This window comes from Cavia porcellus, unplaced genomic scaffold, assembly GCF_034190915.1.
Source record: "Cavia porcellus strain 051 isolate PalLab524CR breed Dunkin Hartley unplaced genomic scaffold, mCavPor4.1 scaffold_32, whole genome shotgun sequence".
Taxonomy (NCBI): domain Eukaryota; kingdom Metazoa; phylum Chordata; class Mammalia; order Rodentia; family Caviidae; genus Cavia; species Cavia porcellus.
Window position 1 is genome coordinate 45,034,213 of NW_026947515.1, and position 20,820 is coordinate 45,055,032.

The 20,820-nt window shown below is 40.2% G+C and overlaps 1 protein-coding gene across 7 annotated transcripts in view; it reads right to left on the bottom strand.

The window, feature by feature from the left end:
* Ttc19 (tetratricopeptide repeat domain 19) overlaps positions 1-20,705 on the bottom strand; it is a 41,617-nt gene extending 20,912 nt beyond the window's left edge. For all 7 annotated transcript variants that reach the window (XR_010045303.1, XM_063242473.1, XM_063242472.1 and 4 more), the window contains exons 1-8: positions 20,522-20,705; positions 20,309-20,436; positions 18,348-18,458; positions 17,921-17,959; positions 16,977-17,033; positions 16,607-16,668; positions 14,139-14,233; positions 69-223 (exon numbers count right to left, since the gene is read on the bottom strand). Coding sequence is in view for 6 of the 7 variants with exons in the window: in XM_063242473.1 (XP_063098543.1) it covers positions 69-223; positions 14,139-14,233; positions 16,607-16,668; positions 16,977-17,033; positions 17,921-17,959; positions 18,348-18,458; positions 20,309-20,436; positions 20,522-20,705 (831 nt within the window). In the remaining variant the exon portion in view is untranslated. The remainder of the gene's footprint in view (positions 1-68; positions 224-14,138; positions 14,234-16,606; positions 16,669-16,976; positions 17,034-17,920; positions 17,960-18,347; positions 18,459-20,308; positions 20,437-20,521) is intronic.
* Positions 20,706-20,820: the final 115 nt, after the last annotated feature.

Genomic DNA, 20,820 nt, shown 5'->3' on the forward strand with positions numbered 1-20,820 from the left:
AACTAATTTTGCAATGAGGGTGGCATTTCAAGCCCATGGTTTCTCAAGACCGTGTCTTCCTTTGTTACCTGTGGGTGTCTTTCACCTTGTATTTCTTCAGAAATCTGCAGAGCTTTTTCATACATCCTCTGTGCTTGGGATGGCTGCTTGGAGAACAGAAGGTATCGTGCACAGGAATCTAAGCACATGCCCAGGAGAAGGTGGGTATTGGCTTTTTCTTCCACTAAGAAGAAAATAAGAACATTGTGGAGGTGACAAGTGTGTCATAGAAGGCAAAGCAAGAGTCAGCCAATCTACCTCATCATTTGGGTCACAAGAAGCCACAAAGGTTTCAGGCCACTTAGGCTATGCTGAAAAAAGATAACTTAGGCGATTTAAAATCCATGCTTTATTAGCTAAAATCATGGAACTTCTCCGTACACATCTTAAGCAGATTAACATTCTAAAGAGCAATGCAATGTAAAACTAGTAATTTATTAAAAGAGACATAAAAACTCAAAATAGAATCAACAACAAGAGTCTAAGGTCAATGAAACAGGAAAAAAATGCAGTAAGAAACTAGAGAATATTCAAAATTCTGAATGGAAAGCCTCAAACCAAATTTAAACAGTTATTACAGTTTTCAAGAGTAATAAAGGCTGGAATGACAGCACCGCTCAATACATTATAGAATCAACCACACAATGTCCGAAAAGGGATAAACCTTAAAAACACCTACCACCACATAAAAATAACTGAAGAAAGATCTAGAGACCAGTAACCAGTATCAGCTTACACAAGACTTCTGCAAGATGATCCCAAATAATGTGGAGAAGGCTGTACACAGCACAAAATGGCCACCATGTGAAGGACGACACGAAGAAGTGCCTGAATCTTACGGAACAAAATCAGCAGATGCCCAGCTGAAGAGGTGCGGCTGAGTTCACCAGCAAAGCTATCCCTCACTGCAAACCCGCTCCGTATCTTCAAAGCTCTCCAAAAATTTAGAACCGGCATACAATTTAAAGACTGTGCTATCAAATAAAACTGTGATCAATTATTGAAGAGAGTTTAAGTAAAACGCAGCTGTGGATGAGGACAGCTGCAGGGATAACAGGATAAAATAAAAAAATGAAGCTTCTCTTTCTGCAGAAATCTAAAGTTACTTGTTCTTGTGTAGTTATACATAAAACGCCAATACTAATCATGTTTTAAAAATCAAGGTAGGAGTAGTTTTAGATGTCTCATACATTTATGTTCAAAGAAACAATGTGCATGAAAATTATTTTTGTAAATATAAAGTGTATTAATTTATGAATAGAACTAGAAAAATAAAACAGAACATGATACCAACAAAATGTCCCATGTAAAGACACACTTCTTTACTAAAAAGAAGTATTAAGGCAAAAAATTACTATAGACAATCAAAAAATTGTTTTAAATATTGAGCAAAAACTTATCAAGTAGCAGCTTAATATTTACAATACTGAGATTAAACTGTTACATAACAAGGCAGTTAAAAATGCAAAGAATGACATAAATCTCTGTAACACCACATCAAGCACAAACAAGTCCATGCAGATAAGTGATTTTTAACAAATTTAAAACTTGGAATACTGCAGTTATCTTTCTGGGATTTGCATTGTCTTTAAATGTCACTATGGTTTTAAAAAATATGTACTTTTATAGTTCATATTTAGAAAATACAGTCAATAGTGTACTTCAAAACTACAAGGCAGAGGTTTAGCTCAGTGGCATAAGTAACTGCTTGGCAAGTACGAGGTTGTGAGTTCAATACTCAGTACAAAAAAAAAGTGTAAGAATACAGGGTTGAAGATGTAGCTCAAGTGTAGAGTCCTTGCCTAGCATGCGTGGCCCTGGGTTTCATCGTCACGCTGCCAGAAACAAACACACATCACAAACTGTAAGAACAAAATGATGGGCCATTCTTGGAAACCATTAGCCCTGTTATCAGGAATGGCAACTCACTAGAGTGGAAAAAAAGGCAGAAAGCATAATCAATGAAGTATAATTCTACCCGTATTCCTAAGGAGTATTTTTAAAGTACATATAAATTTATACAACATTCTGACAACAAAAACAGAAATATCTTCAAAAAGCCTAGACTAAAAGTATGACTAAGGAAGAAATAAAAGCACATTATAACAGAACTTCAGAAAATAAAAAGCCTCCATAAGAACACTGTTAGCATAATGCCAAGAGAAAAGTTCATAGACTTAATAAAGTATCAAAAAATAGCTCCCTTTCTTAGAAATAATTTATATTTATTTGAATAATTTGTTGAAACATGGTTCTTGAAATAATACAGAAACTGCTAAAAGTTAAATAAAATCAGATAGCTTAATAACTGACAATAAATGGAAGTTGCTTATATGACACTCCCAAAGAATCATTTAACCCGAAGACAGGGACACATTTATTTCTTCAAACTTTAATTGCACTTTTCAGGAATTATTTTTAGGAACAAAAAGCTAGATACACTCCTGAAAACTTGATACACAAGTCCAGGCACTGTACACAGGACTGTAGTCCCAGCTCTCTGGGAGACTGACAGCCAAATGGCCAGCCAGGCCACTTAGCAACATGGTGAGATCCCATCTAAAAAAGGAAAAAAAGCAGTTCCTGAAGGAGCTAGGGCTTATGACAGAAACTCTTACTCAACATACAGCAAACAGAACTCCTAAATGTACTGTAATGTACGCTAAGATGGCCAAGCAGCATTTATTTCTGGGACACGGAAATGCCCCAAGAAGTTGCCCCTTTTGGGGAGATGCACCATAGCAGACCTTTGGTTAAGCAAACAAACGGCTTCCATGCGACAAAAACTGCTCTCGGTATCAACATGGACAAATTTCAACAGCGTTATGTTGACTGAAAACAGTAAACTGCAGAAACAACTGCACAGTACAATGCCACATTAACTACAGAATAAGCCGGGAACCGAGACCAAATTCAGGGGAGCAGCTGCACCAAGCAAGGACCGGGTGTACAGAGTTTAAACTTACCCTCCAAAACCAAACCAAGCCAAGCCAAACCAAACCAAGCCAAACCAAACGAAACACCCTTCTGAAGCATAGATGGCAAAATACAGAAACTTGATAAGGCTAAGGGGAAGGTACATGGTTTTTATTAAATTTTCCACACTTTCGCTTGAAAATCTCTTTTAACAAATCTGAGGAAGAAAAATACAGAACTGGCCCTTCTGAATAATAAATCAGTAATCTGGAATGCAAGCTGAAGAAATGCCCAAAATATGGACAAAAAAATTGGAAGGAGACAGGATAAATACAAGAAGCAGAAGACAGAAGGAAGTGTTCTGGTGACCGACATCCTCAGGGCAAGTCCTGAGCAGGAGGACGCAGTCACCAGGACGCGCTCCGCGGGCCGGGGGCTCAGAGCCCTGGCCCTAAAGCACTCGCCACGTCCCTGACGGACACAACTCGCTCATCCTATGCTGCTGTTTAGTTTTGTTCTGAAAAGCCACTCAGGCAGGGGAAATAGACTACCTACAAAACAGGTAGATAAGCTAACTTCAGAATCCTCTGTGATAAACAGCATTAAGTCTAAAATTCCAGATCATATAGAAAAATTAGGATTTCTAAATCACCAGGAAAAGCAAAAGGCAGAATGCCAAACTGTACTTACCTCACAGAAGAATCTGAAAAAAGGTGTTTTCTTCCTCTAATCAGTTAAACATATCTTGAAGAAATTTTTAGGTTACTACTTATAGAACTGAAAAGCAACATATATGCCTTCCCTCCGGAATATAAAGGGAGGAGGAAGAGAGAAAACCCCCCATAGGAGGGACTGAAAACAGAAAAGAACACATGTGGAAAACAGTTTTTAAAATGTAAAAATTATTACTTTACATACTAATTCTATCACAAGACAACTGATTCTCAGGTTTTTAAAAGAATGCAACCACAGCTTCCTACAAAATACACTGAAAAATAACTTGGAAAACCTGAAGATACAGTTGATAACATCAAACTAAAATGTAACAACTACCCTAAATAGAGAAAAGTTTAGTAATTTATAATAAAGATACATAAAATTTAAAACAGATCAAATTTTTAAAAATAATTTTTTTTCAGATAAACTAGATGGAAGCGGGGTGTGGTGGCACATGCCTGTAATCCCAGCACTCAGGAAGCTGAGGCAGGAGGATCACTGCAAGTTCAAGACCAGCCTGGGCTACAAAGTGAACTCAATGCCAGCCTGAATTACATAGAGAGATCCTGTCTCAAAAAGACAAAAAAGGACTGGGGATTTAGCTCAGCGGCATAAGCGCCTGCCTTGCAAGTGTGTGGTTGTAAGTTTGATCCCTGGTACGGATAAAAAAGAAAAAAAAGTCAAAAAGACAAAAAAGCTTGCATGGCAAGTGCAAGGTAATGAGTTTGATCCCTAGTACCAAAAAAAAAAAAAAAAAAAGATGAAATCAAATAATGACATATAAACCACCTAGACCTAACAAGATATATATAAGACATTCCACCCAACAAGAAAACACACATAAAGCAAGACTCAATAAATTTAGAAGGACCAAAATCATACAAATGTACTGGCCAGTTACAATGAAAATGAAAACAACAGGGAAATTTGAGCAATTCACAAAAATTTAAAAATTAATCAATATACTTTATAAATTGTAAGAAAAATTAGAAAATACTATGAAACTCATAAAAATAAATGCACAGCATACCAAAATTTATGACACAGGTTAAGCTTACAGTTGTAAAAGCCATTGCTGATAGAAAAAAAATATTAAAGCTATTAAATTTTTACATAACTAGAAAAAGAAAGAAATTTGTAAAATTGTTTCTTTGAAAAGATCAACAAAATTGACAGAAACCAAGAAAAAATATGACTACCTAGGAAGATCCTTCACAAATTTAGAGTAATGAATAAATACAGGAACCAAGTCATTTAAGAAAACAGATTAATATATCCATCCCACAAAACTCTGGCACTATGGCTGTGTATCAGTCACAGCTTAGAGCACTTAATTCTCATGACAGTGTGTGGTGGGCCCTGTCACTACTCGTACATACTAATGAAGAAACTGAGACTAGAGAAGCTAGGTAAGTCCTCCGACGCTCAGCAGCAGCAGATCTAGGACTCAAGTCAGGCCCCAGCTTCCAAACAACACGCAACCAGTTATCCCACCCAAACACTTCCACTTCCAGAAATATTTTTGCTAATAAAGCTTTCAAGAGTAGGAGGAGACGAAATCAAGATGAAAATCTTTTATTAATTTTTAAAGAAATAAATCCATAAAATTAAAAACTCGGAAAGCCAGACATGGTGACCCATGCTTGTAATCCCCAACTGAGGTGGGAGCGGGGGCTGAGGCAGGAGAATCGCTGTGAGTTTAAGGCCAGCGTGCGGCTCTAGGCCAGCCTGAACTACCTGGTGAGACCCTGTCTCAAAAAACAAAAAAAAACCTAGGAAAAGGACTATGATCTTAGATATGTAAGACAATACTACATACTATACTTACATATATAATTCCTTAAGAAAGCTTCTAAGAAAAATAAAATCTCAAATTCGCCTACCCATTTATTTTTTTTTTCAACAGGCTTTTGCTAATGCTTATTGTGTCCCTGGTACTGTCCCGCGTACTGAAATTAAATCAAGAAAATTACAGAAATTTAAATGTGAAAGCAATAGAGAAGTAAGAAAAAGGCCCCAGGGAACCAACTCCAAAGGAGAGTTGGGGTGTAGGCAACTTTCAGGGGAGAGATCAGATTATTCCAATGTATAAAATGCGTATGTTTATCTTGTTACATAAATACAACACTGCAATGACAAGAGAAATAAACTATGGACCTAACAGGAAAATAACTCTAAACATTGTACATAAAATATCACTACTAAGTATTATCCAGCAACACACTGAATAATTAATCTACAAGCAAGCCCGGTTTGCTCTACATATATAATAAATACATAGTTTTGCACAAAATTAGACATAGGATGAAGTTGCCTAATACCACTATTTTAATGTTGGTCTAAAGTTATATCCAATAAGCTGAATTTAATAAAGGACAAGAAGGAGACAGAAGTGTAACTATCTGAAACAATTGTCATGATTTTCCAACTGTGTAATTATAAATCGGGAAACATCAAAATCAACTTTAAAAAGCAAACAGTTTCAGTAAAGTACCAGTTAGAATCAAATTTCGTAAAACAGCTGTTGCATTTCGATGAAGAAAACTGTAAGAGTCTCACCCTGTCCCTCAGGGGAAGACCTACTATTGCAAATCCTTTTCTAGCACAGTAGCTGTTTGTCCCTGTCCCATTCTTTCCTCACATGACTCAGCAGAGGTGGCCTCCCATTCTGTTACAAATGGGTATTGACCAGTTTTAGCTGGTCAAAATAATCCCATTTTTCTTGTCAAAGACCAGGTTAGAAATGACTTGAGACCCAATTCTAGCCAATCAGAAGTAAAGCTAGATCTACCTGGGCCCTTCAGAAGAGACTGCCTTGATGCTAAGAGAAACATCAAAGATGTCTTCTTTCCCTTGGACAATGCCATTTTGAGATGAGATTCCTGGGAACTTCTACAGTCACTTTTCAATCCCAAAGGGAGCATAAGGAAAAGGCTAATCCCCTGACATGATCGTGAGGAGAGACAGACAAAACCTGAGCCTTTGTGACCACCTCTGCCCTTATCACCCAACCTCAGTTACAGGGACAATAACTGGCTATTTAACCTAATTTTGGTTGACATTTTCCACTAGGTGCAGTAAAGGTATACCCTTAGACAGAAATCTCTCCCCAAAGCAAATCTAATAATTTGATCTCCCAGTATCTCAGGGACTTGAAAAAACAAACTTTAAAGCTCTTGAGAAAACGAATAGAAAAGTGGAAAGAAATTTTACCAAAAAAGCACTATATTAACATATAACTCAAAATACAATTCAAACAATGCACAGTAAATTCAGAACAGAAAACCCTAAAAGAAACCAAAATTTTTAATGAGGATTATTATTATTTTTGGTACTGGGGATCGAACTCCCCATTACCAAAACCTTGCCAGGCAGGCACTTATAGTACTGAGCTAAATCCCCAGCCAGATTATTATTTTTAAGAAAACAGTTGCTGGGAAGGGAGGGCTCAAGGGTGTAACTCTGGTAAAAGGCCTGCTCAGAACGCCTAAGGCCTAAGGTTCAACTCCTACCACTAAAAAAAAAAAAAGTACTTACCAATTTCACATAAAAACAAATGCCAAATAAATTAAAAAGTTTAAATGTTGAAACTTTTTCTTTTTTCCGGTACCGGGGATCGAATTCACGACCGCCTGCTTGCAAGGCAGGTGCTTATGCCGCTGAGCTAAATCCCCAGCCCCGACTAGATATTTTCTAAAGGAAACATGAAAACAAAATTTCCAATGCTGAGATGTATCTGTGTAAGCATTAAGCACCAAAACAGCAAGGAATTTTACCTGATTTGCTGCTATTTGAATCTAGAATAATATCTGGAACAGGATAGCTACTTAACATCTGTCAAACATTAAGAAAAATAAAAGACATAAAAATAAATTCAGATTTAATTCTAAAGCCTCATGCAATAAAAATATCCTGAACTGAGAACACTGTGTGATCCATTTATCTCTAAGTTTTAAGATCAAACATGGAAAAACTAAATGCCATCTTAACGGAAACATAGGAAAGCCACAACAAAGGCAAGGTGGAGGCCACATTCAGCAGAGGTTAGGAAGGGGACGGAACGGGCCGGCACACACAGAGCTCCCACGGTTCTGGCAGCACAGTGTCACTGTCTATTTTTGTAACTGTTTTTTTCTTGGTACCAGAAATCAAACTTAGGATCTTGTGTTTGTGGGGCAGGCGCTTGTGCTGCAGAGCTATATCCCGGCTATTTTTATAACTCTTTATGCAAATGTTTGCTTCATATTTTCCTTTTGTTAAAAACAAAGCCAGCCATTCTATAAACATAAAGGGAAGGACATATAACCAGTTAGTGTCTTTACAAAAAGGAACAAGCCTTACTTCCTACCAAAAAAACCCCCCACTGCATAATCCATCTATGTTTTACCACAAAGCTAAATGGCTACAAAAATCAGTGAGTTTCAGGGAGAGAGGACACATGATCTTATTCCAGTAACAAAACTAATAATAATAAAGGTGCTACTGTGTATTAGGTATTAAGTCATTTATATACATTAAGACATTCACTTCTCCTAAAATATATTATTCTTGAGATCCAAAGCACACAGCAATTCAAAAATTTAACCAAGTCACAAAGTAAATAAAAGCAAAACCCAGGAAGGGAAATTCACAGTTCTTTCAAATGCAATGTGGCAATATTGGATAACCTTAAACCGTGATGCTTTTGACCCAGAAGTTCAGGGTTAAGAACGTGCTCCAATCTGGACACCACCTTGATGTCCAGTAACAAGAGACTGGATTAAAATGTAGACACACCATTCTGAAGTAAACACATGAATTTATCTCCATACCTTCCTAAAATACGACAATAGCAGTTGAGGAATGAAACAAGTAAAAGCTACAAGGATTAAAAAAAGTAGGCACGAGTCTAGGAAGATGAGAGCATTAAAAAGTTGTGGGAGACACAGCGCTCAACGATGATCAAGCCAGACACACCAATGAGAAGTGAGCCAGTGTGTTCCCTGGACCCCAGCAGAGCTTCCCGTGAAAAACGCCCAAGCATTGTGGCACAGGCCTGTAATCCCAGAACTTGGGAAACTGAGGCAGGAAGACTACAGTTAGTTTGAGGCCAGCCTGGGCTACACTGCCAGCTCAAGTTCGAAAGAGTGAGACCCAGTCACCAAAAAACTATAAAGGAAATGATAAACAAGTACTACGGTTAGGTGAAGAATGCCAGGCAACCAAAACAGCAAGGTAGAAGAGAAAAAGCAAAAAGTTGTACATAAGGGGCTGGGGATTTAGCTCAGCGGCATAAGCGTCTGCCTTGCAAGCAGGCAGTCGTGAGTTCGATCCCCGGTACCGATAAAAAGGAAAAAGACAAAAAAAAAAAAAAAAGTTGTACATAAAATCACAAACCTAATTATGTAATCACATCATTACTTGCACGAACAACACTACTTATATATTCATAATACAGACATAACCAAAAACTGTGCTCAGTCTTTGATCATCCAAGCCGGTGTGGTGCTGCACACCTGTAACCCCAGCACTTGGGAGCCAAAGACAGGAGGATCACTGTCCAGCTTGGGCTGCAGAGTTCAAGGGTAGCTGCACTACACAGTGAGACCCTGTCTCAAAACACAACATAAAACAACAAAAAGGGAATGGGAAGAAAATCAAGAGGCCAGACTGTGCCTTCCCATGAGCCAGCTGGCACATGGGCCGTCCACCCCCTCCAAGCAACTGGCTGATCCGGAGGAACTCAGCTGACAGGACAGCAACTGAAGTAAAATAGTAAGAGTAACAACTACTTAGTGCTTGTACTATTTGATTGACTTCGCAGGCCTAAGCCTGGTAGTCTGAGCATCTATTTGGAGGATAACAATATGCATTACTGAGGGAAATTTCCTTTCATCTTGTTTTTGAAATCCAGTGTTTTGTTCCTTATGATTGTTTTGCTTTATTCCTATACCTAGTAACCTGAGCACCTATTTTAAAGATGACAATATGCAACATAACAACCTCTGTTAAATTCCTAACATCTTATTTTGAAAACCTACATTGCTACTGTTTTACTTTTGTTGTTATTGTTGTTCTGGTTAGTTTGCTTATTGATTTTTCTGCTTTTTTCTATTTAAAATAAATTAAAAAAAAAAAAAAAAAAAAAGAGAAGTACCAAGTGTAGTGCCACACACCTATAACCCCAGTACTCGGGAGGCTGAGCAGGAGAAGTGCCACAGGATCGAGGCCAGTGTGACAAGATGAGCTCAAAGCCAACCTTTGAAGCCCTGTCTCAAAAAGACCAAAAAAAAAAAACAGAAGGAAAGAAATAAAAAACAACAACAAATCTTCACTTGTGCATGAATCAATAGCTTCCCAAAGTAACAAATCAAGCAACAACAATTTTGTGTTATTTAGAAATGTGGAAGTAGGGCTGGGGATTTAGCTCAGTGGCATAAGCACCTGCCTTGCAAGCAGGCAGTCGTGAGTTCGATCCCTGGTACCGATAAAAAGGAAAAAGAAAAAAAAAAGAAATGTGGAAGTAAATACCAGAAGACACTAGTACAGTTAAAAATACACTGGTCGAAGGACTGTGACCCAGTGGTACAGCACAGCCCCCGTGCAGGACGCCCGAGGTCCAATTCCCAGCATGGTTAAAAAATAAATAAATGAACAAATGAATAAAAAAAGATTGGTTTTGAGGTATGGCAAAAAAATCCTGTTTTAAATTAAGCCTTGAAATATTACTGACTTTTTATTATATTATGTACGTAGCAGCAGAAATTAAAGTGTAACAAGACAAATATAAACTTGTACAAAATTATAGACTATCCAGAAAAATACAAATGAGATATAAATTTCTATAAATCTGCCAACCAAAAGAAAATTTTCTGTGTTTATACAGCAGTATTTTAGTTCATCAACTTGATTCTCTCCACAATTCTGGTTGCAAACCAAGTTAGACAAGAATCATATCAAATTCAATGGTTGGGTTCAATGTTGACCTTATGGGGAAAGTAGTTGTCCTGTCTATTACCAGAATCATGGAAAGAATTGAGTTCATGAACTGAGGTACCACTGCACTCAATCTGTGTATTCTAGAAAATTAGTTCCTCCTAACTGTGGCAACTAACATTTTCACTTAATTTTTTATAGGCATTTCCCACTAATTACACATATAATTACAAATGTATCTAGGACATGACAAACAAACTACTCTGGACCAAGTTTTAAACATGATCTTAAACAATGCCCTCTATTAGGGTAGAGTTAGTCACACCAATAAAAGCACATAAATCTGTAATTATCTGCTTTGTTCAAAACTGAGTAGGATTTAATTTCTTTTCTGGAAAAAATAAGATTGTTTGTAATAGAAATTGGCTTGCTCTGTCTAAAAATTCCCTTGCCTTGAGAAAAAGATGTATTAATTATAAAAAATAAGTTACAAATAATCTCTAATTTATTTAAAATATAAAGAACACAGGTGAGAAAGCTAGAAAAGACAAATACTAAAAAATAACAGCTACTTTCTTTTTTTTTTTTTTTTTTTAAAGCCAGTCAAATTTAGCAGTGGGGGGGTGGTATACCAACTTTAGTGACACTAATGTTAATAAGTTCTGATAACTCACTGCCATCGGACCAGCCATAACAGCTACTTTCTTAGTAGCAAGACTTTTTCTTCAGTGGTAACTGGTATTACATTTGGAATTAAAAATGGTGCGTTTACATTCTTAAGAAACTAATATCAAGCCAGGTGTGGTGGTGCATGCCTGGGTTCCTGGCACTCAGAGGAGGCCGAGGCAGGAGGATTGCTGTGAGTTCAAGGCCATCCTAGGCTACATAAGCAAGTTCAAGGCTGGCCTGACCTACAGTGATACCCTGTCTCAAAACAAAACAAAGCAAAACAAAAAACGAACGTCCATGCTGTAAACATAAACTAGCAACAGTGTGAACAGTTGATGTAGTTGACTGTAACCCTTGTTTTTATATCTTTTGCAGGTTCCACACACTACAATCAAACTGTATCTACTTGTCAGTCTTTGTTCTTTCATTAACTACTGAACCTCTATTATGTGCCAAGCACTGTCCTGGGTACCAAGCATTTGGTAATAAGCAACCAGATGACTCCTCAATCCCTCTTTGACACTTGAACAAACATATACTTTTCTTGGCAACACAAACATAAGTACACAACACACACCTCTACTTTCAAGATTAGAAAATGAAAGGACCAAGAGGAAGAGCAAAACTACATTGGGAACAGACAACTGTTTTTGTTAGGGCAGGGCTCTAAGGAAGTGACACCGCACTGAAGCAGAGACCTGAATGGAGCTAAGTGGGGAAGCACGAGACAGAAGGAAAGAGAAAGACTGAGATGTCAAAAGGCCAGGACACACAGGACAGCACAAAGTGCAGTGTGGTGAGCATGAGATCAGCAAAGCGCGTGCAGCAGATGACGTAGAGAGGAAAGTGGGGGCCAGATCAGAGGGCCTCCGCGGTCCAGAGGGGGACTCTGGATTCACTCTAACGGTGGTACTATGACACTGAGGTCCTCAAAAGATCACTTTGCCTGCTGAATAGATAAAAGATTATGTAAGGCAGTAAAGGGAAGGAAACAGGGAAGCCTGTGAGGTTATAGGAATCCAGGCAAGAAACTGTTAATGCAAACTACAGCAGCTGGGTAAGAGGATGAACTGTGCTCTGACATGCTCTGATGGCTGAGCCAACATAACCTGCTGATGGATAAACTATGAGGAATGAGAAAATCATGGACCAGTCTTAGGCGCCTGACCAAGCAACTTGTGAATATTGGTACCATTACTAAGCTGGGGTCGTCTGGTAGAGATTAAGTCTGAGTGGCAGAAATCAAGGGACACATTTTGGACATGGGATACGTTAAGTGTGAGGTGAGCAGTCAACATTCAAGTCAGGTTAAGGCCCCTTAAGTCAGCAGATCCGTAAGTTAGCTGTTTGGAGGGAGCCAAGGTTGAAGGTTTGATCCCAGTGGTGCCTCAGTTCATCAATTTTGTTCCATGATTCTGGAAAAGGTGTTCGTTACCTGATACAGAGCTCACAAACAAAAACAAAATTCTGTCAAATGCTTCTGTTTGCAAGCCAAATTATTCACAAACAAAAGCATTCATGAATCAAAGTATCACCGTGTTAAAGGTACAAGATTATACGGCATGTGCCAGGGCATGAGGGTGGCAGGAAAACAAGAGGCTGCAGATGGTCCCTCGGCCCAGCACATCAAGGGTCAGGAAGGGGAGGGAAAGACCAGTGAAGTGCTCAGAGGAGTGCCAAGAGGAGTGCTCTAGCCGTAGACGGGGATCCCGTGGTCAGAGCTCTTAATGAGGAAAGTAAGGACTGGATTTAGTGAACTGCAAGGAAGTTTTACACATGCTCAAGACAGAACTGGAAAACAACTGGCACAGAAACTCTTGTGGGATCTTACTAGGGATGATACAGTTGACTGTGGTATCCCCTATCTCGCTAGGTCTTGGCATGTAGTAACTGAACCGAGTTAAAGATGCCAAACCTGAAAATTCCTAATACTTCAAACTAAATTAAAAAACCCAAACAGCCAAGAGTTCAAGAGTTTCTCGCATACTCCAATTATTCCTAGCCTCCATGAGAATGAACTGCAGAAACACGAGATTCTTTTTCTTCATCTTTAACCTGCAGGATTACACAGCCGTTCTGTTGTTGTTTGCTGCTGGGATCAAACTCATGACCTGGTGCTTGCCAGGCAGACACTTGTGCCGCTGAGCTACATCCTCTGCCCCATAATATTCTGAATAGAGGCTGAACTAAGAAATAAAAGAAGAGCCCTCCCTTTCTGCTCCCTAAATTCCTACAAGTTATGTTTAACTAAAAGTTAAGAGAGAGACTATAAACATTTCAGCTGGGCATGGTAGTGCACAGCTATAATCCCAGCAGTAAAGGAAGCTAAAGCAGGAAGATAGTAAGTTTGAGTCCAGCACTGGGCAACTCCAGGACCTACTAAGCTACTGTTAACCCAAGTACCACAAAGAAAAGTGAAAAATGTCACCCAGGAGTTTAAAAAACAAAAACTGAGTATCGTGGCACACGCCTGTAACCCCAGCACATGGAATGCTGCAGCAGGAGGATCACTGCGAGTCCAAAGGTCAGGCTGAGTACACAGTGAGTTCAAGGCCAGCCCGAACCACAAAGTGAGACCCTACTTCCAAAATCCAGCAGTCTAGTTTTTGTTGTTGTTGTTGTTGTTGTTGTTGTTGTTGTGTCTTTTTCCTTTTTATTGGTACCAGGGATCAAACTCACGACTGCCTGCTTGCAAGGCAGGCGCTTATGCCGCTGAGCTAAATCCCCAGCCCCAGCAGTCTAGTTATTTAAACAAGGTATCTCAAAACCTCTGCTAAGACTTATAACAATCAAACAGTTCCAGAATGCAGGTATCTTTCTCTTTAAGTGCAGCAGTGAAGCCCTTGTGGAACAGACACACCCCAGAAGACTTAGTTTCCTACCTGACATAACATCTTCTGCTAACTCCTTTTCTCTTTCAATTTTTTCCTCTAGAGTTGAAATGCAGAATTCATAGCCAGCAAGAGCAAATTCTTGTCTGTAATACAAAGATCAATGGTCAGTTGTTTACCTCAAACTCTTCTGACCTCATCTTTTCCATCTCAGTAAAACAAAGAGGAACTTTGCTTAATGTCTCTTCAGGCTGTCACTCTTCCACCGCTCAGAAGTTTTATTTTTCTGAAAGTCACCAACACGTAAGGTAAATTAAGACATCAAAAGGTAAAAGTGCTGCCAAATTTTCATAACTAACATATCTAGCACTAGTCTTTCAGCACTCCTCCCCTGCAATAACCAAGTTTCACAAGAGTCCTTTTCTCCACCTGGCAAAGTAACTCCCTGTGTGGCAATGCCGCATACCTGTCAAAGTAATACCGCCTGCACAGAGCAAGGCTCAGGCTCTGCACGGGAGGTAAAACAGCTCCCTCGTGCACAGGAGGATGCACTCTAGGCCTTCATGCAGCGTCGGAGAAGCTCTGGTCACTTAATACTTAATCCAACCTTTAGGTCTTTGATAAAAGTCTCTTACAGAACTGGAACTCCTAGCTAGGGTATGGGAAGGTATTTAGCCCTGGATCAATACGTTAACTAGTGAGGGCACCCAAGCAAGCAGATTCACTCTGCTGTCCATTTCCATGACAGCAGGAAATTCTTCTCCATATAGGAGCTCAGCTTTCATTCTTGCTTTTCTTACCAAAAGTGCCACTACAAAGCTCATTATTCTCTAGCTTTACAAGAAGAGCTCTGATGGTCTTGCTGTTCTCAGAACAGAACTGTCTTCTTCCTACACTGGACTCAAATCTTAAGAGAAGGGACAATCTCTGGCCAGCATATGAGGGAGGAGGCTGCCACAAGAGGTCCCCAATGAGAGGAAAAGGTCTACAAACAACTCTCTTTCCTACTTGTATCAAACTTTCTAGGTCTCGGGGCTGGGGATTTAGCTCAGCAGCAAAAGCGCCTGCTTTGCAAGCAGGCGGTCGTGAGTTCAATACCCGGTACCGATAAAAAGTTTAAAAAAAAATAAATTGAAAAAAAACTTTCTAGGTCTCAGGACCTAGCTATGGCTTAAAAAAAAAAACAAAACAAAAAAACACCTCATGTTTCTGAAAAGTATAGAATAACTTAGAGGATAATCACTAATGGATACATCAATGGCTCTACAAGACCAAAGGCTCTCAGAAGTCCTAGCCTACTTCACCTGGGATCAGGCTGCAGGGATAATAAGCAGGTCCTGCTAAGAATGAAGGAGCTGGTGGTGACGAGCACAGCAGGGACAGTGTGAGGGCTTCTGGCTTCAAAGAGCACCCTTTGTACAGTATTTGGCTTGATGAATGTCACTCTGAACCTCTAGCATCAACTTCTTCAGCAGGTAACATCCTAAAGGAAGCTAGCCTCAGTTCTCTCTTTAAACTAATGATCCTCAAAATATCAATCTCTAGGGCCAGGGATTTGGCTCAGTGGCCTAAGCGCCTGCCTGGCAAGCACAAAGTTGTGAGTTCAATCTCCCATACCAAAAAAAAAAAATCGATCTCTGGAGGAGTTCTGTTATGCCCTGCTTCATCTTTGACTTCCACTTAGAGACTGATAGGAATGAAAGGCCCTCACTGCCAGCGTTCCCAGGTTTTGGCTCATATCCAAAGCTGACTGTCTCTTCTTTATAACTCAGACTCAATAACTACTTTAAAAATAGCACCTCTTTCTTGACTTGCTTATGTAAAGCCAGCCCCCGGCCCTATTTCTGGCTATATTGTCTTCCAGAAACCTACCTATCACCATCTCTACATCTTCAAAAGGCAGTGGTCAAGTCACTTAAACAGAACATCTTGGACCGGGGATTTAGCTCAGTGGCTTAAGTGCCTGCCTGGCAAGCTCGAGGTCATGAGTTCGATCCCCCGTACCAAAAAAAGAACATCTTGATTCTAAACCCTTTGCACAAACCTTAAAAATAGTCATTATTTTCTACAATGGATAACCCAATAAGCACCAAGATACTTCCACAGTGACTCTCACCATTTAACTTCATCCCTAACTTCCTCTTTTGCTAATGCTTAACACATTAGCGTTGCAGCTTCTTCAAAATCTACCATCCTCTGTAGTTTTTCTATTGCTCTCTCCACTGAAGAGCTAAACTATCGTTTCCACTCTAACTTCCATCTCCTTTCAAACCAGTACAGCAAACTGACTAGCTTTATCACAGGGTAGCCTGATGGCAGATTAATGCAAAAACAGCAAAAGTAAAAAGGGAAAACCCTTAGAATTGCAAAGGCGGGGGGGGGGGGAACACCTGGAAGTATGATACCCAATTTCCTGGAGACCACAGGTGACTTTTAGGGAAATGATTATGTAACATCCCATGGATCAGCATTTTCTGCCCACAGTGTTATTCCCTAACTGCTAGATTCTAACTACTTACCTATTCTGAGCAGCATAGATACTGGCCAACTTGAGTGAGATTTCAATTATTGCATTGTCTTCCTGTTAGGATAAAGGAAAAATCCATGACAAATAAAATTTTCTCACAGAATATTTCATATCAACTTCTAGGATGCCTTTAGTTTCAGAATCACACAGTTTAATCTTTTAGGGAAATTAGTCAACTATGAATTCCTCAGCAACCATCCTTCTGAAATAGTGAAACAGTAGCCATTTTCATAAAGGTCTAAAAGCAAAAAATCTACCTCTCTTGGTCAAAGCAGTATGTGGGAGGATAGGAGACTTTCCAGGAAGCGTGACTATTTTGCAAACTGCTTCAGTGAGGTATCAGTAGTACACAGTGTCCTTACCTGCCTCATACCCCCTCCAAGCAGGTGACTCATGGTTGCTTTAAAAAGTTGTTCTGCCTAAAAGGATAAGGGAAAGATTTTTCCTTTACTTGTGCCCCAGTATCTATGATGACCATGAATTTTAGGTACCACACTCACATATCATTCCTTGTAAACACACAGACAAATACAGAAAACAGTATTCCTAAAAAGGAGAATGGACCAAAGTATCAGGACCCCTTATCCTATTCCTTAAACTACTTTTTGATGAGTACAAACCAACTTCAGAGATTAACTTCTCATCCAAATTGCTGCAGAACAGACTGCTAATTGTCCCAAAACAGACTGCTAATTGTCCCTCGTATCACTGTAGTTATAAAATCTTCTTGATTTTCAGCACATCAGCTTTCCTCTTAACTAGGAATAAGCACATAAAATCCTACCCAAGAATTGCAGGTAGAAAAAATACGAACAACTTTTAACTATACCTTATAAGGATGCTACTTGCCCTTCATTCTCTTTTTCCCTGACAGGCTGGAGGTGAATCAACTCATCCTTGTACAGGAGTACTTATCTGAGAAAAAAAAAACCTTGCTTCTGTAATGGACACCAGAATGCCTAAACTGTCCTTTAGTCCTTAGCCTACCCATGGAACAATGCATTAAAAAATAAACATAGCATTTTAAAAAAACAAAAACCCTATAATGTGGGGTCTCTTTATGATAGGAGCTTAACCTATACTCTTCCTGCTACAGTTCCTTTGAGGCTTCACAAATTCAAGATTTTTCTTTTGAGACACAATCTCACTATCTAGTGCAGACTGGCCTTGAACTCGCTATGCAGCCCAGGCTGGCCTCAAACTCACAATGATCCTCCTGCTTCAGCCTTCCAGTTGCTGGGATTACAGGCATGCGCCACCACATCTAGCTACAAATTCAAGACGATTTACAAGATGATTTACTTACATTTTCAAGTTGACCTCGTATAAATGCTAAATTGGCCATCTGAAAGCAAATTACAAATTGTTGTTCAGTTTAGGACATTTAAAAACCTCTAAGCTAGGGATTCCTTTTGCTCCCACCCCTCAATTAAAATGATAGTTAAAAATAGGGAAAAATGTATCACCAGTTAATCTGCTAGCTCAGTACAGCAATGGTGTAAGAAGTAAATATTTTGTTGCATATACTTTATTGATAACCAAATCTAGGTCTTATTCATTATTGAAGTAACAATTGAGATATCTCTTATAAGTGACCCTGCTAGGGATTTGCCAAAAAAAAAAAAAAGCTCAGGATGGCCTCATCCTAACAGTCAGGAACATAAATCAACAAAATATTCCTTCCCCACATCCATACTTCCTCATCAGTAGCTCCAAATGGTTAGGATAATTACCAGATCGTAAGTGTAAGTGATGGCCTTCTTGTTATCACTCTGATAAGCAAGGCGAAGAGCGTCATGCAAAATCAGCTCAGCCTCTTCTGGCTCATCTTTCATAATGCTCAACTAAAAAGAGGAGACAAAACAATATTAAGTGAAATACAAACATAGCAGATGCAAGTGCTAGCAGACAAAAGGAGGTAAGGATATGCACCCAATGCATAGAAAGAAGTTATCCACCAGAGAGTTACTGGATGCCTATGATGCAGGAAGCATTGTGCTTATGCAGGTGACAAGAGAGGTCAGCCTCCCACGCAGCCAAGCATGGACACATAATGAAGTTCTGCCCACAGACAGAAGGAATGTGAATAATCCTTACATTATATTTCATAAGGAAATTGCTTGCCCTTTATCCTGTTTCTCTCTTCCTGAAGGCTGGAAGAGATTCTGTGGGAAAAGTGAGCTTGATCACAACTCAGCATGAAGTTATAAAAATAAAAAACTGAGGGTCTCCTCCAGTGGAAGTCCAAAAATCTTCTAAGAATGTGAGCTAAACTAAGGAAAAATGAAAATGAGTCAACTAAATAAGGAACCAGAGCAAAGAATGCATCAAAGAGAATGAACAAAGCCCTTTAGGCCAAGAGAAGGGTTCTTTAGAAGACATACAAGGTGGCTGGGGATTTAGCTTAGCAGCATAAGCACCTGCCTGGCAAGCACGAGGTTGTGAATTCAATCTCCGGTACCACAAAAAAAAAAAAAAGACATACAAGGTAAGTGATGTAAAAGAGTGACAATAATGATGATTAACTGGCTGTTAATGCACAATGGGTGAGAAAGGCTCGTTTACATTACGTAGGGTTTTACAGCCATGGAAGGGATCTTAGGTTTTATCCTAGGTATAGTAGGAATCCAGAGTTTTTAGGCAAGAAGGTGATATAATCTTGTTCACATTTTTTAAAACATCACTTAGTTTGCTGTATACAGAATGAACTGTAGAGGGGAGGAGAGCAACACAGACTACCAGTCTGCAGATTTGCTTTCGGGTCAAGGAACCATAAGAGTTTTTAAACAGATTTAAGAAATATTTTTTAATGTGGTGGCACTAAGAATTATTGCTGTGCACTGGGAAATGTTAAGGTACAGGTTTTAAGAATAGTTATGAGGCCAGGAGTGGTGGCACCAGCACTCTGTGAAGCTGCAGCAGGAGGATCAACACGACTTTAAAGCCACCCTGGGCTACCTAAGAGACTTCAAGGCTAGCCTAAATTACACAGCGAAACTGTTTCTCAAAAAACAAAACATAACGAATGAATATGAGGTTTCTAAACCAAGAAACTGAAGGCAGCAAAACAAAAGATGGTGAAAGAATGTACTGGGGAGGCACTTAAAATCAAAAGCTTAGTTTTGGGTACACTGAGTCTTGAGAGGTAGTGGCAGGCCTCCTCGTGGAGATGGCACGTGAGTAGCATGGCATGGACACTGTGGTCCAAGAATATCAATTTGAACACTGTTGCCAGCAAGTTGCTATTTAGCCCAGTGAAACTGATGAGCTATCCTGAAGAGAAGAAAATAGGACGTAGAATAAAATAATTTAGAAAAGAAGCAAGCTGCACAACCAACAACAAATTGCATTTTCAGGATGCTGTACATACAATATGTGCAAAATAATGTCATTTCAGTTTGGTGGATTAACTGATAAGCACAACTACAAAACATTCTTGATAATTTGGATCAAACAGTGATACCCAGGGGGCCAACTCCGTCTAGACTAGAGACTGCAGCAGTTTTTCTTGCAAGCTTCAGACACAGACCGGTCTAGATGGACCCCAACCCCCACATCAATGACCCACGCAATTCTGGGCAATTATACCATCGGAACCATTATGCACGCTTTGGTAAACTGAAGGGAGAAATGCGTAACAACAAGGCCACCAGACCTCGTCCACAAAGCCTACGCGCTCGCCAAGCTGCCTCACCTTGGCTCGTTTCAGCAGCTGTATGATCTCCGCCTCCGCCTCATCCGCTGCGTCTTCTGCGGCGCCTGCTCCTGCTCCCTGATGCTCGTCCCCTTCTGCCGCAGCAGGCCTCGAGAACCAGGCGAGCGCTGCGGAAAGGGGCCCTGAGGTCACCAGACCCGGCCCGCGCCCCTGTCCCCGCCCAGCCAGGCCCGCCGGGCACGCGCTGCTCACCTGCCAATACCGGCAGCAGGCCCGGGCCCCGTCGGTGGGACGCAACTCGGTGGCGCGGCACCAACACCTCCAGCTCCTGGCTTTCCTTGGGCCCAGAGAACAAGCGCGCCGAGCAACCCCGGCAACGCCGCCCGGCTGCCCGCAGAAGGCCTCTTCCCAACGTCCGGCTCAGGAGACGGAACATGCTCCAGCGGCGTCCTCTGCGCACTGCAGGCCCTGCGGGATCCCGGGACGTCCCGCCCCCTGCGCCGAGCGGTCACAGGATTGGTCGTGTCGTGACGTCATGCCTGCGTCATCGC